Here is a 27,926-nt window from a genome sequence, read left to right on the forward strand (position 1 = left end):
AGTGGGATATAAAAAAGGAAACTTCTCCTTGAGTTAGAGCAGCACTAAGCAATGGGTCTATATTTGGGTGATGGGATTGCTTTTCACTAGGAGTTTCAAAAAAGAACATAGATTTAGCTTCATCGTAATAGGGTAATAGGGTGATTTACATAGGAAGAGTTCAGTTGCCTGCAACTTTGATCATTTGTGGTGTTAATGAGGATGTTGTACATACCTTGGGTCTGCCTTTACAAAAGCTGGTGAGATCTTGTTCTAAATTTCCTATGAAAGCATGAGTATATGGTTGTTTCTTAAGAATTTGAGACCCCGACTGGAGATGCAAAGTAAGACAATTTGTTCAGCTGGTCGGTTATAGTATAGACATTTGCACTTCTGCTTTTAACATTTTGGGGGGATACCCAAGCAGTCAAGTTACACTGATTTGGGTGCAGTGAGCCAAGTTGGGGCCCAGGCCTTATAGAGTTGACTAAAATGCACATGCTATATTTATGATTACTATTATCTACAGTAAACATTTCTCCAATTATTGGAGGCATTGCAATGATTTAATGTGTAGCATTTAGGTGCTCCACAAGTGAGTCAAATGAATTTTGTTTAAGTGGGTTTTCCTGACTGCTGCTCTCAAGATGTAGATTGACTGAAGCATTCCATAATATAGTTGGCCCAGGCATCGCTTGATATTGATTTTGCAAATTTATACAGTACCAACACTTGATTCTATTGTAGAGGTTTTAGATGATCTGCAAAATATGTGTGAAGGATGAGTGATATCTTCCCCCAGGGCTCGTTACTGGCAGGCCCTATAGAAGAAAGAACAAGATTAATATTTGGTGGAGCTTTTTTCTTCTTGAACAGGAACCACAGGTTCTCAACTGGTTCCATCTCATATTTTGCTTCATGCTCCGGTGTGATCTCCAGCTCAGGACCTCCTTTATCTGCTGGTTCTGATAAGTAGTAGGGTTTTGCTCTGGTATGATGGACCCAGGACTTGATTCCCTGTAACTTAAGAGAAGAATGGGAGGTTAACAGTACTGTGTAAGGTCCCTCCCATTTGGGTTTAAGCTGATCTTCAGGGTATTTGTTTTTCAAAACTTTTAAAAGAACCTGATCCCTGGTTGAGAAGGGGTAGAGAGGCTGGTCAGTGGGGTATTTTAGGTGCATATTTGCATATGCGTACATGGTGGTAAGGAGCTCTCTTAACTGCAAAGCTCATTTATGGAGGGCTCCCTCTAAGGTCACTGGTGAATTAGGTTCTTCCCTCAGTTTACTTAGAAAGGGTCTTCCATAACTTGCCAGAGCAGGAACTGACCTACAGTCTCCTCTGGGTTGGAGAGGCTACCCGGGCCAAAAACAACTCCACTCCGAGTATGGGAGGGAGATTGGAGGAAAAGGCCATTGTGGGAGGGAAAGGGGGCCTGATATCTCTAAGGGAAGAGTGGGTTTTGGCAGTGGCCCTGGTGGGGGAGGAGGCAGAGGTGGTCTGGAATAATGAGGGGGCGAGGTACTTAAGTCAAGGAGTTCATCAATGGGTTCTACTAGAGGGGCTCCCAGGACCTCAACTGTGTTTGTCACTGGGGCTGAAGGGGACCCACACAACATTAACCCACAACTCTTTCTAGTTTCCTTATCTTTCCACAACTCAAAGAAGACTTGAACATACGGGATTTCTGCCCATTTCTCTTGCTGTTTACAAAACAAATCCAATTGCAGTATAGTATTAAAATTCAAAGACCCATCTTCTGGCCAAATTTCTCTGTCATCTAATCTATATCTAGGTCAAGCTTAATTACAAAAAATAATTATTTTAGTTTTCTGTAACCTAGATCCCCCAAATTTAGACCAATTTTTCAGGATGCATCCTAGTGGGGAGCACTCAGGTACCAGCACCTCGTTCCCCATGGTGGCAGAGAGAGAGAGAGAGAGAACAGCCAAAAATAAAGGCACAAAAGGCAGCAGACTTCCCCTTAAAGGGAATGAGGGAGTGGGACTCAAACCCACGAAACCTCTCCCACTACCACCAAAGCTTCTCTAAGGTAACTCCCAGTTAGCCAAAGCCAAACCGCAGGTTTCCCTTTCAAGGGAGTGAGGGAGTGGGACTCAAACCCCCCAAAACCTCTCCCACTATAACCAAACCTCCACTACCTTAGTGAAGGTAAACAAAATTCTAACTTGCAGTTAGCCAAAACAAAAAGAGTAATGAATAAAGGAACGAACTCACGCACCAGGGGAAGGAGACGACCCCGTCCTCCGTCCTAGCCTCGTGGGCCTTGGTTCCTTTGGTGCTGGAAAGGGGCTCTGCCCCGGGGAACCCCCGAGTCCTTGGGAAGATCCCGAGCGGCTGCTGGAGTCAGGGATGCCTCGGTGCAGACAACCCCCTCCACAGCTCACCTTGGAAGCATTCTCTGGTTACTATTTTTATTTATTTATTTAGTCCCATTTGGGTCACCAATTTGTTAGGCCTCAAGGCAGGGCCTTTATGGATAACCAGAGACGGCATGAAGAAAACTTCAACACAAGAGTATTGCTTTAGTTTAACTATATCTAAGAAATTACTTAACCTTCTGCTATTCCAAGTATATTTAATACTCATTTTTTGAAGATAAGCCTCCTCCCCCCACTAGTAACTGCCTTATATATTTGAAATTAAGCAGAAAAACAAAACAAAACCCAATACTGGTGACAAATATACAGTGAATTCACTTCTTCATTCTTCACAAAGACTGAAACCAGTTTTCAGCACCATGAAGAGCTAGAAATTCACCTAGGTTCAAAGACTTGTCTCTAGACTTTGCAGCAACTTTGACTTTCACAAAGCCTAATGATTGATCCAGACTTTTTTAGGGTCCAAAAGCTGTGGTTTTCCTATATTCAAAATATGCAAACTCTCTGCCCCTGCAACCTTCTCTAAACCTGCCATGAAATCATTGAGGGGTGGTAAAAGTGCCACCTCTGCCACCACCACACCCTCTGCCACCAAGGAAACCAAGACCTCCTCCGCCTCTGTACCCTCTACCATCACAACTGGGCAAAGTGGGATTCTAAATGTTTTGGCATTTAACCTTTCTTCAGCCCAGATTGGTCTCCATTCTCTATTATCATCACAAGAAATATTATCAAAGAAGGATTCTGTGTAGTCATAATCGCAATTAGGTCCAAGTGGATCTTCTTCATCAGCATTTGCTTCACTGTTTTGGGTATCAACTCCTGAGTCTCCTTTTTCTTCACCATTTACAGGCTTCTATTTCTCAAGTTTATCTTCTTTTAAATTTATTACAAAATTCTCTATTGAATTCCTTCTCATTAAATTGTGCATTTGCACTTTAAAGTTGTGGCAGTTTGGCATTGCTTATGAATTCCAAAAATTGATATTGGATTGTGTTTGTAAACTGGTCTATTCCTCTGTGCATATTAGACTGTATTAGATTCAGAGGTTTCACTTTTACTTTATTCAATCAAGATTAGGGCTTTTATTTGACCACATCATTAGGGTGACTAAGTTTGAAGCCCCCCCTTCCTGCTTTATGGGCTATAAATGGATGCTCAATCAAAGACAGGGAAGTATTAATAAATACATGGAGAACACAGAGAGTTTAGTTTTGGATGCTGGTGCCCCAGGGAAGGAGGTGAGCTGTTTGCCTGATAGTTTGCAGCTGAAGAGACCAGAACCCTGAACAGCTGAGAAAGCCTGGAAAGAAACAAGTCCCGGGAGAGAGATGAGCCTTATGCTAGCCTACCATTGAGACTGGAAGAAGCTGGGACCATGGTGCCTTAGGAGGAAGGAGGCTGAACTCTCACAGAGACCAGCAGCCATCTTGCTCCAACCCATAGCAACAGATTTTGGTGGGGGAAGTAACTTACTCTTTTTTTTTTTTTTAAAGATTTATTTATTTATTTATTTCTCACCCCTTCCCCTCCACCCCCCAGCTGTCTGTTCTCTGTGTCTACTCGCTGCATGTTCTTCTTTGCCTGCTTCTGAGCGGTACGGGAATCTGTGTTTCTTTTTCTTGCATTATCTTGTTGTGTCAGCTCTCCATGTGTGCGGCACAATTCCTGGGCAGGCTGAACTTCCTTTCGCGCTGGGCGGCTCTCCTTATGGGGCGCACTCCTTGTGCGTGGGGCTCCCCTACGCAGCGGGGGACACCCCTGCATGGCAGGGCACTCCTTGCGCACATTAGCACTGCGTGTGGGCCAGCTCCACATGGGTCAAGGAGGCCTGGGGTTTGAACCGCAGACCTCCCATGTGGCAGACGGATGCCCTAACCACTGGGCCAAGCCTCTTTCCTGTAACTTACTCTTTATGGTCTTGTGACTGTAAGCTTCTACCTCAAATAAATACCCTTTATAAAAGCTGACAGATTTCTGGTATTTTGCATCTGCAACCCTTTGGCTAACTCAAATTTCATTGGACCTTCTCCCTGAATAACAAATCATCACCTTGATGGCCCCCATATCCTCTCCTCTCCTGGAACTACTTGTCTCTTGTTATCATTTCTGAATTACTCATATTCTGTTCTTGAGATTTTTTGTGTACTTCAGCTCTCCTGTGCTCTTCTCTTGCTTTTTGGTTGGTAGATGGCACAGGCCTGGTTGATGTGGGGCTCCTTCTCCCAACAGGTGCTAGAAAAGGTAAGTGGGCCAAGGTGGCCTAAAATGCTTGTTCCATGGTTGGGCCTTTCCTCAAAAGGTCTGACTGAGTAACTTTGAATAGTCGAATAACTTTGAGATAACTGTTTTTAGAGATTTTGAAACCCATGTAAAGCAGAGCTAATTCCACTACTTTGGGATAAGTTATAGCTGTTGAATGTTTCTGTTCCAAATAACGTCAAGGAGCTTCCAGCAACTCAACAGCACTAAACTGCTACTCGACTGTGATGGTTAGGCTGTGGTGTCAACTCAGCCAAGTAATTGTACACAGTTGTTTGGTCAAGCAAGCACTGGGCTAACTGTAATACAAGGACATCTAAGGACTTTAGTCACTATTGACTTCACTGCAGTGGTCAATGGTAAATAGCTGATTACAATTACATCAATCAGGGAGATGGCCGTCAGCAATGAGTGAGCTTTATCCAATCAGTTAAATGCCTTCCAAGGGTAAGTGATTCAGCATTGAGTGAGAATTTACCAGCTCGTCTTTGGACAGCCAGTGTCTCCCAGAACTCATCGAGAACCTTCATTGATGGAGCTCCTGGTTGTGGAAACTGGTCTTGTGCATCCCCACAGTCACATGAGAAACTCTTACAAAATTGCATACTATTGACAGATATCTCTTGTTATTCTGCTCCCTAGAAAACCCTAACTAATACACAGACCAATGGACTTTGACTGAACTGGCTGTATGTCCACATTCTGCCAAAAGGTCCATTAGGAATCCACTGACTGGAATGAAGAAGTACATGAGCCTAGGGAAGACTGAACAGTAGCTGGGCCCTGAGGCAAAGAACAGTGTGGTTTCACAAACAGTGAGGTCTTTATTTTATTTTATTTTTTAATTTTGTTATTTCTCTCCTCATCCCACCCCCCCGCCCCAGTTGTCTGCTCTCTGTGTCCATTCACTGTGTGTTCTTCCTTGACCACTTCTATCCTTATCAGTGGCACCAGGAATCTGAGCTTCTTTTTGTTGCATCATCTTGTTGTGTCAGCTCTTCGTGTGTGCAGTGCCATTCCTGGGCAGGCTGCACTTTTGTGCTGGGCGGCTCTCCTTACAGGGTGCACCCCTTGCTCATGAAGCTCCCCTATGCGGGGGACACCAGTGCGTGGCACGGCACTCCTTGTGCGCATCAGCACTGCACGTGGGCCAGCTCCACATGAGTCAAAGAGGCCCAGGGTTTGAACCTTGGACCTCCCATGTGGTAGGTGGACACCCTATCCATTTGGCCAAGTCCACTTTCCCACAGTGAGGTCTTTAATATCACTTCCTCAAATAAAATGTATTCAAAGACTTCATCTCAAGGTGGTATTGAGACAATCTGTGGGTCTGTCTGCTGTACCAAAGGACCAAACTTTGGTGAGAGCTATGGTGGAGTTCCAGGTGTAGATGGTGTAGAGGACGCCCTGGTAGTGGATCTTGGCCTTTGAGATAAGGCTGATTTTGCCGCTGATGTAAGGGGTGCCCTGGCATGTGGTGCCACAGGTGCCATTAAGGCAGATCCTGCTGCCACATCAGCTCTCCGCAGGCTGCACAGGCACCTACAGCAGCCATTTCAGACCCAGCATGGTGGCAGCGCTGGCTCTGCTCCCCTCCCCCAGCCTCCTGCCTACAAGCAGGGCGCTGAGGCAGCAGAATTCAGTACATTTAATAATTGTAATCGTTAGATTGTAGTATGATAACAGAACAGAAAATCCATGTAACTAAACTAGGCAGTGAACCCTAAGTTAAACCATGGCCTACCGTTAACAGTACAGTTATGAAAATGCCCCCTCATCGATTGTAACAGATGTTCCAAACCATTGCAAGGTATTATTAATAGGCTGGAATATGGGAATCCTGTATTTTATGCATGATTGTTCTGTAAATCCACAACTTCTCTAATTTGGGGGAACAAAGTTATTGGACAAGCAGAGCAAGAAGTGGGCAGGAAGCTGGCCCTTCTCTCACTTCAGAGCTGCTAGACTGCAAATGCCATTTCATGTTTTGGCTTTCCAAGCAGCCCTAGATAGAATGGAGTACTTCCTTTACTGATGAAAAAGAAGGCTCAAGAGGAAAAAGGGACTCTGGCTTGGAGTCAAGGTTCTCTCAGAAACAAAAATCTCACAAGTCAATTATTAGCTCGAGTGTTTGGGCTTTATCTATTTAAAGGGACATAATGCTCTTTTTGCTTATTTTAAATTCTGGAAGTCTGAAGAGTTCCCAGGAGTGCTCAGGTAAGGAAATGCCTTTACAGTGGGATTTTGCTTAGAAAGAAATTTAATAGGGGCTTGTTATCATAAGGATTTAGAGTCAGAATTTATATTTGTGAGGGAAAATGAAAGGCTATCAGAAATCATGTAACTTCCTTTTATTCTCTTTCTCTCTCCATCCCCCTCAGTATTTCCCCCTCTTTATAAAGACTATTTCCTAGAATGTTATGGATGAAATCTTGGTCTGAGAAACTCAGTTGTGGCCCTACTTATTTTTGAGAGATAATTTTCTTTTCATATAAGACTAATGACATGTTAAAATTACATCTGTGAATATATTTCTTAATATGTATAGTTCTATGTATTCAGTATTGTTAATTACATTCACAATGTTGTGCTACCCTCACCATGATCCATTGCCAAAATGTTCTAAGCCTTACTTTCCCATTCCTTATCCCCACCTTATTCTGACCCTATGAGTTTGCTTATCCTAATTATTTCAAATCAGTGAGATCATAAAATATTATTCCTTTTGTGTCTGGCTTATTTCACTCATCATGATGTCTTCAAGCTTCATCCATGTTGTCACATGTATCAAGACTTCAGTTCTTTTTATGGCTACATGTATATACACTGTATGTGCATATCACTTTTTATTTATTTGTTCATTGGTTGACGGACACTTGGACTGCTTCCATTTTTTGGCATTTGTGAATAATGCTCCTACGAACATTGACGTGCAAGTATCTGTTCGAATCCCTGCTTTCAATTCTTTTGAGTATATACCTAGTAGCAGGATTGCCGGTTTCTATGATAGCTCAATACTTAGTTTTCTGCCAAACTGCCAAACTATGGTCCACAGTGGTTATGCAGTTTACATTCCCACCAGTAGTGGGATACTCTGCATATGCTCCAACACTTGTTATTTTCCATTTTTTGATAGTAGCCATTCAAATGGGTGTGAAATGGTGCCTTTGATTGGCATTTGCATTCCCTTGATGACTAATGACGTTGAGCATTTTTCATGTGCTTTATGGCCATTTTTAAAAATTGTTTTTTTATTGTTAGGTTGAAGGATTTCTTTATGTAATCTAGATAGTAAACCTTTTATCAGCTGTGTAGTTTGCAAATATTTTCTCCCATTGTGTAGGTTGTTGTTTTATCTTTCCATATATTTAAGTCTCCTTTGATTTCTTTTAGCAATGTTTTGTCATTTTCTGTGTACAAGTCCTTTACATCCTTGGTTAGATTTGTTCCTAGATATTTGATTTTATTAGATGCTATTGTGAATGGAAGTTTTAAAAAATTTCTTCTTCCAATTATACATGACTAGTATATAGAAATGCTACTGATTTTTGGGTGTTGCTCTTGTACCGTCAGTTTGATAAATTCATTTATTAGCTCTAGCTCTGTATGTAGGATCCTCTCATCTGCAAAGAGAGAAAGTTTTACTTCTTCCTTTCCAATTTGGATCCCATTATTTCTTTTTTGCCTAATTGCTCTGGCAAGAACTTCCCAGTTCAATGTTAAATAACAGTGGTGACAGTGGGCATTCTTATTGTGTTCCTGATCTTAGGGGGGAAGTTTTCAGTCTTTCATCTTAAGTAGGATATTAGCTGTGGGCTTTTCTATATGCCCCTTCTCATTTCTATCTGTATATATTTTTCATCTGTTTTCCTTGTCATTACAGAGGGTTAAAATGTAACATCCTAAATATATAACAATCATATCTGATGCCAACTTAACTTCAATAGCATACACATATACTTTCCCTATACACCTCTGTCCCCCCACCTTTTTTTTATGCTTGTTACCACTATACATTTGTACATTTTTTTGTCCAAAATTATACATTTAATTTTTATACATTTACATTTTTGCACCTATAGGAAGTAAGACATAGAGTTCCATATCAAACAATATACTACAATAACACTGGCATTTATAATTACCCAAATGGTTACTTGGTTACTTGACTGCAGGTCTTAATTTCTTCATGCCACTTTTTTTTTTTAGATTTTTAAAAAATTTCTCTCCCCACCCCCAAGTTGTCAACTCTCCATTTGCTGTGTATTCTTCTGTGACTGCTTCTATCCTTATCAGTGGCACCAGGAATCTGTGTTTCTTTTTGTTGCTTCATCTTGTGTCAGCTCTCCATGTGTGCGGCACCATTCTTGGGCAGGCTGCACTTTCTTTTGAGCTGGGCAACTCTCCTTATGGGGCGCACTCCTTGCGCGTGGGGCTCCCCAATGTGGGGGACACCCCTGCATGGCACGGCACTCCTTGTGCTCATCAGCACTGCGCATGGGCCAGCTCCACACAGGTCAAGGAGGCCTGGGGTTTGAACCATGGACCTCCCATGTGGTAGGCGGATGCCCTATCCATTGGGCCAAGTCCACTTCTCTCTTCATGCCACTTTGAACCATTGCCTAGTGTCCTTTCCTTCCAGTCTGAAGAACTCCCTTTAACATTGCTTATAGGGAAGGTCTAGTCATGGTGAACCCCCTCAGCTTTTGTTTATCTGGGAATGTCTTGGTCTTTTCCTCAATTTTGAAAGGAAATCTTGCTGGTTATAAAACTCTTGGTTGACAGTGTTCTCTTTCAGCAGTTTAAGTATTTCAATGCACTACTTTCTTGCCTCCATGGTTTCTGTTGACAAATCAGCACTCAATCTAATTGGACTCCAAGGTACATAACACATTGCTTTTCTCTTGCAGCTTTCAGGATTCTCTCCTTGTCCTTTGCATTCAATAGTGTGGCCAGTATTTGGTGGGATGTACTTTTCTTCATGATTATTTGTTTAGTGTTCTCTAGGCTTCTTAGATGTACATATTCAAGTCTTTTGCTAAGTTTGGGAAGTTCTCTGTCACTAATTCTTTGACTATTCCTTCTGCCCCTGTCTCTCCTTCTTCTTCTGGAACTCTCATATTGTATATATTGGTGTGCTTGATGGTGTCCCATTGCTGTCTTAGGCAATTTTTTCTTTTAATAATTCTTTTTTCTTTCTGCTCTTCAGCCTGACTCATTTGAAGTGTCTTGTTTTCAAATTCACTGATTCTTTCTTCTACCCACTCCAATCTGCTCTTGAAACTCTCCTGGGAATTTTTTATTTCAGTTATTGTGGTCTTCAATTTTAGTAGTTCTGTTTGGTTCCCTTTTAAAATTCGTATCTCTTTACTATTACTATTCTTATATTACTCATTCACTGTTTTCCTGATATTCTTTAGTTCTTTCTCAGTATTTTCCTTCATCTCTTTGAGGCTTTTTACAATCATTTTGTCTAAAGGCTTTTTTCAGTATGTATACATTCTGCTTCTCTTTGTTGATGTTTTCTAGATTTTTATCCTCTTCCTTTGGATGGGCCATAATTCCCTCTTTCTTTGTCTTGTACTCTTTTGTTGCATAGTATATATTTTAATATTTTAAAATGTTAACTCTGAGATTTATTCCCTGAAATGTCTATTTCTTGATTTTGTAACCAGCTGGTGATAAAACAGATTTTCTTGAGCTTCAGCTCTCCTGAAATGAAGGCCTGCCCAAGGCAATTACAGTGTGTAGGATTTTACCTGTCTTTCTGGGTTTATATCTTGTCCTAGGCTTTTGCTTATTGTTTCAGAGTTCCCCTGTTTACAGGAGTTTGTCACCTCTGTTTCCCAGGAGACAGCCTTCCCTCTCCCAGGTGTTTGAAGCCGGCAAACCTTTGCCTTAGACTGCCCATTTCTATAGTTTCTTACATTCCTTTCATCGTCTCAAGCTGCTTTTACCTGAAGGGCAAATTCTTGGAGGAGGGTACACTGGAGAAGATTTTCCCAAGTTAGTCCTTCCCAGTCAAAACAGGGTCAGGGTCAATAAAGGAGGCACAGACTAGCTCCAGAGTGTCCTGGGGAGGAAGGGTGCCATGGGCTTCTTCCATGTCTCCCCATAGTTGATCTTTCATGGCCTGCCCAGAACATGTAACCATTCCACTAGTTACCCCCTGCAGCTCTAAGGAAGCTTAGCATCTTTAAGTCTCCTTTGCTGCTGCATTTGTCCAGGGTGGTTTGAAGCAACAGCCTCCCTGAGAGCCAGGCCCCTGGTCATCTGGAGTCACTAATCAAAAGCCATGACATTTGCCTTGTCAAGTCCAGGATCCGACTTTTGTTGAGACAGCATTTCTGATGATGCCTTGATTTGGATATTTTCATAGCCTTGGAACTGTAAGATTTTACCCTAATAAATTCTCATTATAAAAGCCAACCCATTTCTGGAACTTTTCATTGGTAGCCTTTAGCAATTTAAAACAGAACCTTAAATAATTTTTTCTCCAGAGCATACACATCAGCCTCCTTGTTATCTCCATGGATTTTATTTGTATTCTTTTGTGAAGAGCCTTCTACTTTTTCCTTCTGTTGGAGCTAAGCTTCAGATGCTAGATATTATGTTTGCAGGAGTTAGGAAAAGAATTAGGAGTAGAGTCAACTATTCCACAAATAGACATTCAATAATTCCCCGTTTTCAACCTCTCATCTCACTCCTATCCTTCTTTGTACCTGATATTTCAAACCTTCTGAAGGGCATATTATTATCTCTTCCTTCGCTATGTTGATGCCATTAATCCATATTTTAGGCTGCTGCTTCTGCAACTCCGGTATATACTTATGAAAAAAGCTCATCTGCTTACTTTACCTCCCAGAAGTTTGTTAAAGGTTTGTATTAGTTTTGCTGAGCTGCTCTGACAAATACCACACAGTGGATTGGCTTAAGCAGTGGGAATTTATTGGCATAGAGTTTTGAGGCTAGGAAGAGTCCAGAATTGAGGCATCAGCAGTGTTTTCTCCCAAAGTTGTAACATTCTGGTGCTGGCTGCTGATTATTCTTATAATTCATTGGTTTATATCCCTGCCTGTATCACATGGCAATGTCCTCTTTCTCTTCTGGGTTCCAGCTGACTTTCTGCTTCTGGTTACTCCCTATGGCTTTAGCTGATTATGTATGAATTTCTTTTGCTTGTAAAGCATTCTAGTAATCCCGATTAAGTCCCATTCTCATTCATTGGGTCATATCTTCAAGAGATCCTATTTACATTGGTGTAACACTGTGAAGTTGTTTTATGAATCCCCAAAAGATAAAGATTATGTTCTTGAACTGATTCATTCCTGTGGGTGTAGAGGATTGGATTACATCAGTGAAGTGTGACTCAAGTTGAGTCTCTGACCTCTTACTTTAGCTTTATATAAATGGAGACACAAGCAGAGAGAGACACACACACAGGAAAAGGGAACTCTACCATTGGGACCTCGAAAGAGGACTCAAGGATCACAAACAGCCAAAACTTAAGCACAAAGCCACCGAGAAGCTGGACCCATGGAGCAGGTCAAGGCTGAAGAAATGGGTCATATACCTGATAGCTCACAGCTGGACTAAGAAAGAAAGCAGAGTGACTGAGACTGAGAGAAGAGGCACAGTAAGAGATAAACCCTATGCCTGGCTGCCCACAACTGAGCTCTGGGAGATGATAGATTCTGGAGGGTAAGGCAGGGATCTTGGCAGAGATGGGCCACCATCTTTGCCATGTGGCAGGACAATAAGATCCTGACTTTTCCAGGTTGCTAACTTTGGCATCCCTGATGGTGCCTTGATTTGGACATTACACAGCCTCAGAACTGTAAACTTTTACCCCTAATAAATTTCCTATTATAAAAGCCAACTATTTCTGGTACTTTGTGTCAGCAGCCCTGTGGCAAACTAAGACAATTGGGTTCACACCCAAAGGAATGGAGATTAAGAACTTGCTTAAATTGGGGCACATAATTCAATCTGCCACAATGTTCTTTTCCACTGATGTCCCTGCTCTTGGGTGTATTGCACTAGACTATTGGAACAGGATATTTGCTAAATAACTGGAGAGTTAGGACTGACTCCTAACTCTTCTTTCATTAACCTCATCACCTCCTTACTTTTTTCAGCTTTATTTCTGTCTGTTCTGAAGTTTAACTGAAGACATTCCTGAAGAATCATCCAGGTTGCCACACTGTAACAATGATTCAGTTGACAGCTACCCCCACAAGTGCACTTGTTGATGAGCCAGTACATATCCGAGCTACAGGGCTGCCTCCTAATCAGGTGGTGGTTTTTGAGGCATCACTGATAGATGAAAAAGGGAAGCTATTTCAGTCTCGAGCATACTACAGGGCTAATGAAGCTGGTGAGGTGGATCTGGAGCATGCTTCTGCACTAGGAGGTGACTATGTGGGAGTCCACCCCATGGGTCTCTTCTGGTCCCTGAAACCAGAGAAGATACCAAATAGACTGATGAAAAGGGATGTGATGAATAGCCCCTTCAAGGTCCAATTGAAACTTTATGACTCAAATCTCCTGATATTAAATCTACTTACGGCTACTCCAAAGGCCAGCCTGACCGTGGAGAGGTGGTTCACATCACCTGGTGTCACACGGATTCAGGTTCGAGAAGGTCGCCTTCGGGGAGCTCTCTTTCTCCCGCCAGGTGAGTAGAATTATTCTTTTGGTTGTCATTCAGTCTATCTTGTTTTTGAATGTCTCTCCTAGATGTTCTACTTGGATATGAATATTACATGTGAGCACTCATTTCCTGGTTTAGAGTCAAGTATATGTTAGAGTCAAAGAAAGAGTATGGTAATGAGCCAAATCCATTTTAAATTTCATCTCAATGCTTTTGAAGCTGGGTTTTGGACAGGAGTATTTAGAATTCTCTTATGATTTGAAATTTCCCTAATATTAGCATAATAGAAACTTCATTAGAATGATGCCATTTTCCTACTCCTGTGGGACTCAGCCACATCTGTGTTTGAATTTAGGCATAAAGTCATTAGGTGGTTGCTATATTATATAAGCTTATGGCATAATAATCTGAAAAATTCCAACAAATAAAGGGGATATATAAAGTTTCTTAAAGTATAAATAACAGAAAATATTCCAGAAATTATAACACAGCATGCTTCCAAGTAGAGCTTCTCAGGACACTAAAAGTATCTCACTATGTTCTTCACATCCCAATAATTTATGTGAAATAAATATTTACATATGTATGAATGATTATTGAAAGCTTAATGAAACAAAGTAAAATTTTCAGAAGCAGCTGATGGCAAGCCCAGGTTTTAGGTCTCTGAAATCTACATTTTCAGACATGTATGTTTACCTGGGATATGGCTAGCACCACACCAGAATGCATTCTTTTCATTTTTCCAAAAAGTCCACAGCTAGAAGTTATGAGGAGATGAAAGATGGGAAGAATTAGAGGTAGATATGGTGATGGTAGAGTTATATTAATAGATGGCCTCTCTAATAACAGCTGGAGGAATTCAAGGCTAGCCTGTACAGACTCTTCCTGCCCAAGCCAGTGGGGCAGAAAGTTCAGTGTTTTTAATGGACACCAAATACTTTGTGAGGAAATACAGCATCCCAGTTTATCGGATAGATCAAGAAATAAATGACAAAGCTTGCCATACTCCTGTTCTCTTATACCAGTTCAAGAGTACAGTATTTTTATGGTCCAATATTTTATCTTAGGATGATATTCTGGTTTAGGATATGCCAACAGTGAATCTTCACAGACAATGACTGCTGGGATTCCTACTTAAGTTGTTTCATTGGGAAATACAAGGAAGCACATTTCTACAAGTTGAATACCCACTGTAGCTTGCCATTCCCTGATGATGAACTCAAAATGCTTTTGATTCTTAGAAGAGGGAATATCCTTTTTGTGCATCTTTTTTTTAAAAAAAGATTTATTTATTTATTTCTCTCCCCTTCCCCCTCACCCAGGTTGTTTGTTCTCTGTGTCTATTTGCTGTGTCTTCTTTGTCTGCTTCTGTTGTTGTCAGCGGCACGGGAATCTGTGTTTCTTTTTGTTGTATCATCTTGCTGTGTCAGTTCTCTGTGTGTGCGGCACCATTCCTGGGCAGGCTGCACTTTGTTTAGCGGTTGGCAGCTCTCCTTACGGGGTGCACTCCCTGCGTGGTGGACAGCCCTGCGTGGCAGGGAGCTCCTTGCGTGCATCAGCACTGCACATGGGCCAGATACACATGGGTCAAGGAGACAGAGGTTTGAACCACGGACCTCCCATGTGGTAGACGGATGCCCTAACCACTGGGCCAAGTCCGCCGCCTGTGCATCTTTTCTTAAAGCTGACTATAGCACAAGTAAAGGTTTACTGTCTGAAGTCTTATTTACTCCTCAGAGCTTTTCAGAGAAGCTAGAGTTTATTATTTGCACAACCACTTTATTTTGTAATTTTCATTATATTAGAAAGGAAAATGCCTGCATTGACATCTGAAATACTAATGCAAAATCATTCCTAATCATTTATTGAAAATAATCCTGAATCAATATAGTCACCATGATATTTCCTTTCTCCTCCTTCTCTTTCTCCTTCTCCTTCTTCCCAAGTTAAGATAAATATAAAAACATTCTTTAGAAAACTTTCCATGCTCTCCTTCTCGACATTATTGGGACCAGTCATCCTTACTTAAAACCATTTAGAATTGAATGGGGTACTTCAATAAACTCCATCAGAATTCACTTTTAATGCCAGGAGCTCTGCTTTAATCTGAAAAAAAATCTCCCAATATAGCTAGCAGGAGTGAAAAATCTCAGTCAATTTCAGTTTTCACTATATTTTGACAGCAGTGAGAGACCAGAATATTTATGGAACATTACCTGTATCTTCTCAGGTAGAAACTGTCACTGGATGGCTAGATGAGTATGGTAGAACACTTATTTTGAGATTGAATCCAAAATCATAATTTTATACTTTTATAGCATTTTCTGGGTCAGATAACTTGGAAATTTGATTATATTTATGGAACCCCTCCTCCCCAAAAAAGGCACATATGAATATACACACTCTATTTTGCATATAACTTCAAAGGTTCCTTCACTTACTGAGGTGCTGTGTGTACCATTTGCAAATTAAGAAACTCTAGACTTTTTATACCACTTGTCCATGCAAGTGGACCATTTGGGAGCCCTCATTTTCCTTACTTTCAGAGAAGTATACATGGTAGTCCAGTCAAGCTTCTGGATATTGTTTTCATGATATAATGAATAGGTATTCTGCACCAGATTTACAGCTGAATATGCTGGAGCTTTTGTTTGGCACTAACATTTGGGATACATTCCTTTTCTTTATTTTCAACATTTCATTTCTTTTACTCCTTTTCTAATCATATAAAATCCAGTTGTTTTTCCTCCAGGAGAAGGCCCTTTTCCAGGGTTAATTGATTTGGATGGTGGTTTTGGTGGACTGTTTGAATTCCGGGCCAGCCTCCTGGCCAGTCGTGGCTTTGCTTCTTTGGCCTTGGCTTACTTTAAGTATGAAGACCTGCCCTCCGAGTTGGAGCAAGTGGATTTGGAGTATTTTGAAGAAGCTGCGAACTTTCTTTTGCAACACCCTAAGGTAATTTTTGTCTCTTTAATAGATTTCAGCCCCTTTTTCTTATTAATTGGAATATTTGTCCTTTAGTAAAGTATGATTTCATCTTGATAACCAAGAGCCTCTATTATGCACATGTCTGTTCTTTTGGCATAATTCTTTTTTTTAAAAAGAAGCTTTAGATTATATAAATGTTACATAAAAAATATAGGGGATTCCCATATACCCCACCTGCCTTCACCTCCTTCCCCCCACTTCCCCCTTAATAACATCCCTCATTAGTGTGGTACATTTGTTACAATCGATGAACACATATTGAAGCATTGCTACTAACCATGGTCTATAGTTTAAATTATGGTTTAAACTCTGTCCCACACAATTTTGTAGGTTATGACAAAGTATATAATGGTCTGTATCTGTCATTGCAATGTCATGTAGTCCCCAAAATTCCAATGTCCCCAAATTGCCCCATATTATACCTATTCTTTCCTCTCCCTCCTCTCAGAACCTCTGGTGGCCCCTGCATTTATATCAATGATATGAGTTCTTCCATTCCTAGAATAATAATGTCTACTTTAGTCCATAGTTGCATTCCCCCCTTGTTCATTCATCCCCCAAATATAATCAGGGTTGCCATCTTAGCATGAGCAGGATTTAGTGATAACCTGTCATTTTTACAATGAATTTTGTTATCATAGAGACATACATTATCAGCTGCCAAAATTATCTTTCTGACCCTGGCAGGAACAAGACTAACAATTTTTTACCACTTCTACTGCCCCTGCTGAGGTGTGAGCCACTAGCACCCCTTGTTGGGACCTTGTAATAGTCTCCTCACTACTCTCCCTGCTTCTACCTATATTTTTAGGCCCCTGCATTCCAAACAGCATCAGGATTATCTTTTGAAAATGCAAATCAGGTGTCATAACTACTCTGCTGAAAATCCTGCAGAAGCTCCCCATTCATCCAGAGTAATAACTGAAGTTCTTACAAAGCCGTGTTACATCTCTGACCCCTCCTCTTAGTTTCCCCAACTACTTCAGCTTTAGTTCCTCTGGTTTCCTGCTATTCCAGCCAGGACTGGAACCTTCTTACTTTAAAGTATTCATTGTGGTCTTCCCTTGGCCATGAGCCACACCCCCGCAATTCCTTGCTGCCATCACCTTTGGTTAGCTTATTTTCCTTTAAGTCATGTACTTAAATTTAACCTTCTCAATGAAGTCTACCCTGATCACTGTACACACCACTGCAATTGCCTCTGTTCCCTTACCCCACACCTTCCTGTACTCTCAGTCCCCCTTACCTAACCCTACCTTATCTTAACCATTTCCAGAATATCAACTAATTTAACTTGTTTATTGTTTATGATTTGTGTCCTCTTCATTTGTTCACTGATATCTCTTAAGAACCCAGAAAAATCTTTGGCTCAATTGATACTTTGGAATGGCTGAATAAAATAACAAAACCACCACAGCAGTAACTAAAACAACAAGAATAGAAGGGCCCACTGGCAAGGCACTGAAATCCAGAGCTATTTGTCATGACCATAGGACCTGTGTGTGTCTTCATAGCCCTCAGGAGCACTACTTTGGCTGTCTCTGAGATCTTGTTGAAATGTGCATAAGCACGACCCCTCTGATGACATCCCAACTCACTTTGAAGTCTCTTAGCCATTGTATTAGTCAGCCAAAGGGGTGCTGATGCAAAATACCAGAAATTGATTGGTTTTTATAAAGGGTATTTATTTGGGGTAGGAGCTTACAGATATCAGGTCATAAAGCATAAGTTACTTTCCTTGCCAAAGTTTATTTTCATGTGTTGGAGCAAGATGGCTGCCAATGTAGGGTTCAGGCTTCCTGGGTTCCTCCCTTCCAGGGTCTTGCTTCTCTCTGGGCTCAGAGTTCCTCTCTTCCCAGGGTTTGCTTCTTCCTGGGCTCAGGGTCCTCTCTTCCTGGGGCTTGCTTCTCTTTCCTCTGTAAGCTTACTTTCCGGGGCTTCAGCTTAAGGCTTCAGCATCAAACTCCAACACCAAAACCCCTCTACTCTGTCCTTTGCCATGCCTTTTACCTGTGAGCCCCCACCCACAAGGGGTGGGAATTCAATGCCCTACTAGCACAAGAGGTTTACCTGATTACTTTACCAAATAAACCTCTGAGTGCAATATAATCTAATATGCCCAGAGGAAAATATCAGTTTACAAACATAAACCAATATTTCTTTTTGTAATTCATAACTATACCAAACTGCTACACTATATAAACTCATTTTTCTTTACTGTTTCCCCCTTTTATTCAATATCTTTTTCTAGTTACATCACTAGCTGGTGCTTGGTAGTAATAACTCAGCACCAGGGAGGCTCATCCCCTGGAGTCATGTCCCACACTGGGGGGGAATGTAATGCATTTACATAGTGAGTTTGGCTTAGAGAGTGTCCATATTTGAGCAACGTGGAGGCTCTCAGGAGGTAACTCTTGGGCACCCTGCAGCTTTAGGCCTAGTTGAAATTTCAAGCACACAGGCTCCTAAGTATAGTCATCAGTATCAAGGGTCCATCATTGGACCATCTGCCTTGCCAATGGGCCCTACTTTGGAAATTGTACTTCTTAGTATGATGGAGTTAGACTCAGATGTGACCTCTTTACACATGTCTCTTCTGTCACTTTTACTGAACCTGTGGTTGGTGCTGAGGTTTGTGTATGCTCAGGAGACTTGAATCTCTGGACTAACTGTGTGCCAGCTGGATGCTGAGCCTCAACAGAATTGCAACACCTACTCTCTGGTTCGTTGGACTTACCCAGGTCAGCAAACGGGGAGGTGGGGATAGTCAACCACCACGCCAGGGAACCTAGAGAGTCTACAATTGCAAGCAGCAGAATTCCATCCATCAGCCATGTGGGATCTAAACCACCTCTCAAGTTACAGGCAAAGCGGACATCACCATCCCAGGGTCCTTAGGATGGAGGAATAAAATATGGATTAGAGTGGACTTACTGGTATTCTACTATAGAATTATTGTGACTCTACCAATGGAAAAAAACTGTATCATTGATGTGGAGACAGTGGCCACGGGAGTTGCTGAGGGCAGGGAGAGGGAAGAAGAGGTGTGAAATGGGGGCATTTTTGGGACTTGGAGTTGTCCTGAATGATATGGCAGGGACAGATGCAGGACATTATATATCCTACCATATTCCACTGAATGGACTGGGAGAGAGTATAAACTACAATGTAAACTATAATCCATGCCATATAGCAGTGTTGCAAAATGTATTCATCAAATGTAATGAATGTGCCACACTGATGAAAGAGTTTGATGATGTGGGAGGAGTGGGGGGTTTGGGGAGTGGGGGCATATGGGATCCTCTTATATATATATATATATATATTTGCAAATATTAGAGTGCACCAACTCAAGTTCACAAGTTACACCTTTGTGACAGCCTTGGCTAGAGCTTGAACTACTGCAGAATTCAGCTGTGCTAGAGTGCTGATTTTAGCATGCTTAGAGGTGGCATATCTGTTCTTGACAGTCATGTGCTTTGTAAGCCCATGATTCACCATGACTATATTCTTAGCCAGGTGCTGCATAACAGTGTATGCCAGGTAATGCTGCAGAGTTAGTGTCCATTCACCATTATCAAGAATTTTTAGTGCTAAGCAAAAAGCTCCTGCTGCAATCTGAGAAGGAGGACAGTGCACCCCAATCGTAGTTCAACACAGTCATTTCTGTCAGGTATTCGGCCAAAGTATGTTGCTCACCATCAACCTCTCCAATCTTGGATGCTCTCCAAAGAAAGTGCAGGGCAGAGGGCGACCCAGACAAAAGTTTAAAGCTCTTAGGATCTTCATTTCCATTTGTCTGATCTGGTACTTAGTGTAAGTATGGACAGTCACAAAGGCAAAGTCACCAATTTCTGGAGGATACATTTCTTCATATTTGCTTGCAATAAACATGGCAGTGACACCAATCAGCTGCAACATCTCCTTGGGCACACAATTATTCTGCATGAACTGATCAATAATGGAAACAGTCATATACATGGTCTCCTGCAGCAGCCTGAATTTCATTTGAACCTGCACTAGCCAGTCAATTAAGATGGCGTTCATGTTTCCAGTGACTTTCCAACCCAGTAGGTATTTTGGTCTGACTGCTTGCTCTTCCTCAAGTTGTACCAGGTAAGTATAGATATCTTTCACATATTCACTACGAAGGTTTGGATCAGCTCCATCTTCTGCGTCCACATCACTTACTGCCAAGAATTACATCAGAGAAAGCCTGACACAGATCTTCTTCTGCAGGGGCACATTCGGATGTTTCTATTGAGCTTGGAGAAGGATTATTCACCAAAAAAGGCTCAGGCAAAAGTTCTACTTCTCTAAAGGGCTGTGGCTCTGGCTCTGGTTCTGGTTCCAGCTCCAGCACAGGAACAGGTGCTTTTTCCAGAGGTTTTGGTAGTTTTGTAGCAGTAACTTTTCCAAAAGCTGAAGTTTTTGCTTCCCTTTTTAGAGGCATTTTGGTTTGTGCCTATTCACTGACTTTGTCTCCAAGTGTCTCCAAGAGCTGCTCTTGGCCTCAGCCTGGTCTTGGAGGCTGCAGCAGTGGTCATAGGCACTTGCTTAGTGCCTGCCATACTGATCGTTGTCTTATTTTCAGCATTTTCATGTTCCTGGTGACTCGCAGCACTATGGTTTTCTCTTCACCAGGCAGCAGTTCAGAGGGGAGAAGCAGAACTAGGGAGCTGCAATGAAGCCCTCTTATGTTTTGTAACATAACATTTTATATGATTTATGTATCTTAAAATGTTTTTTTTTCAAATCTATTATGAAATACAAAACACAACAGTAAGAATAAAATAGCTTCCATTTATTTGCTCTGTGTCATTTATATTACTAGGTGCTTTGCATATGTTATTTCATTTTTTCTTCAGGTAGTCCTGTGAGGTAGGTAGTATTATGGAATAAAATGTTAAAGTTTGCCTAATTCATAGACTTTATAATTAAGTCCCAGAAAGAATAAAGTAATTAGCTTTAGGTCACACAACTACTAGTAGATGTCGCTGCTGCAGTTCGAAGCCCTGCTTTGTGGATCCACATTTCATGCCTTTGTTATTCCATTTTCCTTGAGATATCTTTAGAGTCTCAATGAAGGTCTTACCTTTCTCATTTGTATATTGATATTGTTAGATTCAAGGCTGCTTTCACCTCTAAACTCAAATATACTTAAAAGATATGATTACTTTACATGGTTTTGGAGTTTTTTTTTTCAAGAGGCACATTGTTGAGTAGTCACAGTTTCAGCTTGTAGGAACTGTTGCTAAACATTCTGATATTTAATCAGTTGGAATGTTAGAAACCACACAGGAAAATACAGCAATGTCACATAACATATTCTCTTATTTTCTTTCTTCTACACTTCTGTAAGTCTTATCAAAATGAGTTCCTGATTTAGTGGGCAACAAAGCTATCATATGTTATATTGGTGATTATTATGAATTGAATTGTGTCCCTACAAAGATATTTTGGAGTCCTAATCCCCAGTACATCCAAATGTTAATTTATTTGGAAAGAGGGTTGTTACAGATGGAATTAGGCAAGTTAAAATCCATGTGGAAATCTAAGCCCCCTCTCGATATAGAGGTGGAGTGGACATAACCATCCCAGGGTCCACAGGATAGAGAAAGAGAGTATGGATTAGAGTGGACTTACTGATATTCTACTATGGAACTATTGTGATTAGTAATGGAAGAAATTGTAGCATTGATGTGAAGAAAGTGGCCATGGTAGCTGCTGAGGGTAGGGAGAGGGAAGAAGAGATATGATGTGGGGGCATTTTCAGGACTTGGAGTTGTCCTGGGTGGTACTATAGGGACAGATGCTGGACATTGTATGTTCTGTCATGGCCCACTGGGTAGAATGGGGGAAAGTGTAAACTACAACGTAAACCATTGTCCATGTGGTGCAGCGGTATTCCAAAATGTATTCACCAAATGCAATGAATGTCTCGTGATCATGAAAGAGGTTGTTGATGTCAGAGGAGTGGGGTGAGGGAGGTGGGAGGTATATGAGAACCTCTTATATTTTTTTAATGTAACATTTTTAAAAAATAGAGAGAAAAAAAAGTATCAAGACAGATTGAAAAAAAAAATGAGGTTATACTGTGTAGGGTGGGCCCCTAGAAGAGAAAATTTGGACACTGGCAGAGGGGAAAACCCTACTGCTGACTGAGTCTAAGAATGCTATGAATTGCCAGCAAGTCACCATCAGAAGCCAGGAGAGAGGGATGCAATAGATTCTCCCCTACAGACTTTAGAGTCAGCATAGTCCTGTTGACTTCTTTTTTTTAGTGTGTATTTTTTTTCTTATTTCTCCCCCTTCCCCCCTCCGTTATCTGCTCTCTGTGTCCATTCGCTATGTATTCTTCTTTGTCTGTTGTATTCTCATTAGGCGGCTCCTGGGAACCCATCCTGGGACTTTCTGGCGTGGGAGAGAGGTGATCATTCTTTTGCTCCACCTCAGCTCCCTAGTTTGCTACGTCTCGTATTGGTGTGTCATCTTGCTGCGTCAGGTCTCCATGTACGCAGCACCACTCCTGGGCAGTCTGCTCTCCTGTGCGGGGCTGCACTCCTTGCGTGGGGGCCACTCCTTATACCAGGGTCACCCATGTGTGGGGTGACACTCCTTGCGTGTGGCAGCACTCCATATGGGCCAGCTCACCACAGAGGCCCTGGGTATCAAACCCTGGACCCCCTATATGGTAGGCAGAAGCTTTATCGGTTAAGCTATATCTGCTTCTGCTGTCGACTTCTGGATTTCAGATTTCTAGACTCCAGAACTAAGAGATGATACGTTTCTGCTGCTTTAAACCACCAATAAAGTGGTATGCTATTATGGCAGCCCTAGGAAACTAAGGCTGGGATTGAGAAGAGAAAAAAGAGATTGTCCGTAACTTAATGAATAGGAACATAATATTTTAACAATATGACCACATCACTATAACATTGCTATGATACTCCTTTGGCTTACCTGGGAAACAAAGAGGTTATATGATTTCCTTCTTAAACTATAGCTATCCTTACACTTGCTGTGTGGTTTTTGCCATTGTTGTCACCCATTTGTAGGGCATCTAAAAGCTATCCATCTTTCACTACATGATTTCTGTGATGTTTAACTTTCTGCTGAGTAAATGGGAGAAGCAAATTTTAAGTAGGATTGCCAGGTTTACCAAATAAAAATATGGGATCTCCAGTTTAAATTTTAATTTCAAATAAAGAATGAGTAAAGTCTTAGTACAAGAATATCCCATGCAATTAAAATATCAATTACTTTTAATTTCTTCAATTCAAAATTTTCTTTATATATCTGAAATTCAAATTTAACTGGCCATCATGTATCTTATCTGACAACTCTACTTTTCAGCTATGGGCATTAATATAGAAAGCTGAAGATAAAAGGGCCCATAGGCTTCCACAAATCTAACTCTGTCACTTTGTAGACCAGAAGCAACACCTCTTTTCATATAGCTGGTCACATATCTAATTACTGAGTAAGCTGCCCCATGCTATCCCAAACTCTCCCTTCTGTGGGATGACACACCTAATAGTTCTACCTGTTAATTTTGGGGACTTGTCTATAGATGTTAAATTTCTTGTGACCAGCTTTGGGCAAAGGATATAAAAGGAAGTGGTATACTGGCAAGGACCAGAAACAGACTTACATAAAGCCCGTGCATAACTGAAAAAAGCAGGAATTGGTTGCTGGGTGGCCAACTCTATGTCTGCCATACTATGTCAAGAATGCCATTTCCATTCCAACTTTTCTTTCTCTTTTTTTGATAAAATCTAAGCACCTGTCATCTCTTCTAAAAAGCTTTCTTTACTCTTGCCCATATCCTCTGAATTAGATGTCTGTCCTATGTGTACTCCTGTGCATTTCTGCATTATAGTACTTAGAGCAACTCTATTTTTTTTTTCTACTGTTTCTTCCAAGTGGCACTGAACTCCTTGAGGGCAAGGGATTGCATCTCTTATCTCTTTATTTCCAATCCCCATAAGGTGACTGATCTAGAAAGGTTTCTTGAATGCCAGGCAATGATGATGGAAGACAAAGTTTAGAGGAGTATGAAAATATTATTTCTGATTTTGTATTTTTGTATTCTTCCTTCACCTATCTGTTATATTTAAGAGGGGCCACCTTCTCCAGCATCACTGAAAATCTCTTCCTTCCCTTAGTTCTCTCTTTCCTATCATAGCAACTCAGGATTCCTCTGATTGACTTTTCATGCTCCATCCTATTAATTTCAAATTCATCCTATTTCTTTTCCAACATGATGCCTTTCCTCTGATGAACTAGAGAGCTGAGTTAATGTATCAACTCTTATCACATAATTTCCCTATAACTTGTGTTTATATTTGTTTTTGTGCCCATTTTCCTTGACTTATCTATTGTGCTGGAATTCTTTTGTGACTTTTTACACTTGACACTTAAAGAGTGCTGAATACATATTTGGCAGTCAACAGAGAAGGTCAAATTGTTGGAGAACTATTACCTAGTAAAACTCAGAGTATGTTTTACAGAGTTACAGTACAGAAGAAAATAGTGCAGCACAATAGTTTTTCATTCCCATTGTTACTTTCATTTTCATTATTAGGGGCTATAAGGTATGCTAAATGGGGAAGATAATTGCATAATAATCTCCATTTCTTTTTCAGGTCTTCGGCCCAGGTGTGGGGGTGGTGTCTATAAGTAAGGGAGCTTCTATTGGACTAGCTATGGCTATCAATTTGAAACAAGTCACAGCCACAGTCATGATTAATGCGCCTACCATTGTTATAGGTGAGCCTCTCAAGTATCATGGTCTGACCATTCAGCCCTTGCCTTATTCTTCAGAATGCCTTTCTGTAGATGCCTCAGGGTTCTTACATCTTCATGGACTTCTGGGTAACCCCCAAGCTGAGGCCCCATTGTCTTCTCTCCTCCGCATCGAAAAGGCCCAGGGACATTTCCTCTTGATTGTGGGAGAAGACGATAAGAATGTCAGAAGCAGCATATATGCCAAGCATGCCACAGAGCAACTAAGGAGAAATGGGAAGAAGAACTGGACCCTGCTCTCTTATCCCGGGGCAGGTCACCTGATATATCCTCCTTATACCCCACTGTGCTATGCCTCCCGTATACCCATGACCCCTTTTGCTTTGTGTTGGGGAGGAGAGGTGATCTCACATGCAGCTGCACAGGAACATTCCTGGATGGAGATCCAGAAGTTTCTCAGGAAGCACCTCATTTCATGTGTGACCGGCCGTCTCTGAGAAGAATAGTTATTCCAGGATGGTAGAAAAGTAAATCTATCAGAAGTTTTTCTTGATTGTCTTATTTGATCTCTTTTAAGAAGAGGAAAGAAAATGCGCATAATTATGAAATGGTGAAGGAAGGGGAATTGAGATTCTTAATGCTTTGACTTTGGTTTTCACTTACCTTATTATCATCCAGTGCTTTTTGTGATTGAAAAGAAGGTGGCATAAAGATACATAGGTCTTTGGAATAATCTTTTATTCATATAAATAATTTTAGAGATTTATCTACCATAACTATTCCAGTTCACAATTATAAAGATTCTCAAGTCAGAAAACATCAACTTTGAAGTGTAGCATACATTGGCTTAAAAAGGCATGAATTAACTTAGTGTTGACGTTTGTTGATTTCCTAATCAACTAATCATGTTAAATGACTATGCTTTATTAATAAAGTTATAATGCTTGTGTATCTCAGAATTGAATAAGAGTTTGCTATCTTTTTATCCCAACTGGAAAACCAGAGCTATGTTAAGGATATGCATTATTTTGTGATTGGTAGTGAAGTTAATCTAGGAGATACATCCATGAACCCTATCTACAATCAATTATTTAATAAAGTATAATAAAAAAATAACTTTTTTTTACAATTTCTGCAGCAACTTGGGCTTTTCTAAACATGATATGGGAGCAAACTGAGATTTACAGAGTGGAAAAATAACCCAGGTAATGTGGATAGGAGGATTTTGGAGAGCATAGAACAGTGTATACTAACATGTTCAAGGTAAAATCTGAGGCATCTTCTTTAAAGTTTCACATGCATCCCAGGTATTTGTTACAGAAACAGACTATACAAACATAAAGACATAGGTAAAGCTGCACCAGTACACTGGGAATAGAACGTGAAGGATTATTAAAAGCCATGTAATTAATGCTTACTTCATCCTGTAGGCAGTAGGAGCCAATGAAGAATTTAGAGTTGGAGAAAGACATAATCAGATATATATAAGTTAACTATAATTTTGTGTGCCCTCTTTCTCTCTCTCTTCCTCTTCAAGTCAGAATTTCTCTTTTCTTTCTGTGAAGTGTGTGCTTGTGGTTTGGGCAGAACCAATGCCTCCTAATTCTGTACTCACAGAGTGGGCATGTGGCACAGATCTGGCATATTAGAATATCTTACTCCCTTGATGACAATGATTAGTTCAAGGAAGGGCATGTAACCCAAATCCAAGCAAATCATAGCATAACCCCTCTGCAGCATTTTGGAATTGTTAGCTACATGTATGATGAAAACCTGGAGTTGCTTGTGTCCATCCTACTCACCTACAAGAGAATACAAAGAACAAGTCGGGGATTATAGATGGAGAATAAAAAGTCAGTCTTGGTGTCATCGGCAGAATCCCTGGATCCAATCGTGTTTATGGTCAGTTTTATCCTGTGAATTTATTTCTTGTTTCAGCCAATTCATTTCCATTTTCATTTACCAAACTTCATTTTTTAGTAACTTTCAATATTTTGACATATCTCTGTTTCACCTCCAGTTCATTAAAAAGTTTTTACTGCAAAGTATAACACACACAGAGGAAGTATGGTAGAGTAGGCATCTTTGAGCATTTGACCTTCCACAGCAATATTAAAATATCAAGCAATACTGCCAGACTCACTTTGTCACAACTCTGAAAAATGGTCGAACATTTATATCAACCAAACAAACTCACAACAAGAAAAAGGCAACTTTAAAAATGGTAAGAAAGCATTGTGGCATTTTTATTTTCCCTTACCCTAACCTTCTTCCCAGCTTAACAGTGGCCTGTAAGACGTCAGCCTGCATTCCCAGTTTAGAACCCCAGTTGCTGGTTCTAGAAGGATCAGCACAGATGGTATTCATGAAGAATTGTGTTTGTCTGTTCTAACATGTGTGAGGGCTACCTGAAGTACTGATACAAGGTACTTGTCTTTGATGCATCTAACTTAGAACTCAAGGTGGAAAAGCAGCAGGTATTTCTCAGAAACATTTTAGGCAAATGAACAGGTACTTGGGACAAATGATTACAGCTGAGGCATACAAAAGACGCCCCCTCAACCCCAGAAAGCCTGTGAGGAAAAGTTGGGAAGACAGTTTCTTTGGGAAATCAGGGCATTCAAACGTCCCATATTTACTGCATCCCCAGGTCAGGATGCATGCTTAGAAAATACCTGAGAAGAGCCTAAGCTTTCACCTCTGGTAGATATCTAGACTCAGTGCAAGCAGGAAGTGAAGGCTAAGGCAAAATTTTGTAAACAGTTCAGAAAAGCTTTGAAGGAGTGCCCCAGCATGGAGTCTTTTGCCCCAGCAAAGACTCAGGGAGGTATCCTTTTTCTCTTTCTTTACTCTCTCAGTTTATCATCTATCTATCTCTATCTATCCATCCATC

General features: G+C 40.9%; 1 protein-coding gene and 2 pseudogenes across 2 annotated transcripts; 1 reads left to right on the top strand and 2 right to left on the bottom strand.

Moving 5' to 3' along the window:
* Positions 1-2,837: 2,837 nt before the first annotated feature.
* Positions 2,838-10,203, bottom strand: LOC101412434 (protein LSM14 homolog A-like; annotated as a pseudogene).
* LOC101447075 (bile acid-CoA:amino acid N-acyltransferase) lies at positions 6,798-26,162 on the top strand. Of its 2 annotated transcripts, none has more exons than XM_004471289.3 (4): positions 6,798-6,861; positions 12,783-13,321; positions 16,035-16,252; positions 24,934-26,162. In XM_004471289.3, the coding sequence occupies exons 2-4, from the start codon at positions 12,856-12,858 to the stop codon at positions 25,528-25,530; spliced, it is 1,281 nt and encodes a 426-aa protein (XP_004471346.1). In that variant the 5' UTR covers positions 6,798-6,861; positions 12,783-12,855; the 3' UTR covers positions 25,531-26,162. The 2 variants fall into 2 exon arrangements, with proteins under 2 accessions (XP_004471346.1, XP_004471347.1); XM_004471290.3 differs by having other exon boundaries at positions 16,050-16,252.
* Positions 19,649-20,996, bottom strand: LOC139439471 (G2/mitotic-specific cyclin-B1 pseudogene; annotated as a pseudogene).
* Positions 26,163-27,926: the final 1,764 nt, after the last annotated feature.

The sequence above is a fragment of the Dasypus novemcinctus genome, chromosome 8, assembly GCF_030445035.2.
Source record: "Dasypus novemcinctus isolate mDasNov1 chromosome 8, mDasNov1.1.hap2, whole genome shotgun sequence".
Taxonomy (NCBI): domain Eukaryota; kingdom Metazoa; phylum Chordata; class Mammalia; order Cingulata; family Dasypodidae; genus Dasypus; species Dasypus novemcinctus.

Bases quoted from the DNA above. Each gene is read 5' to 3' on its own strand.
- LOC101447075 (XM_004471289.3), top strand. From the start codon at position 12,856: ATGATTCAGTTGACAGCTACCCCCACAAGTGCACTTGTTGATGAGCCA. The intron at 13,322-16,034 runs GTGAGTAGAATT...TATAAAATCCAG, and splicing joins AGCTCTCTTTCTCCCGCCAG to TTGTTTTTCCTCCAGGAGAA. The intron at 16,253-24,933 runs GTAATTTTTGTC...TTTCTTTTTCAG, and splicing joins TTCTTTTGCAACACCCTAAG to GTCTTCGGCCCAGGTGTGGG.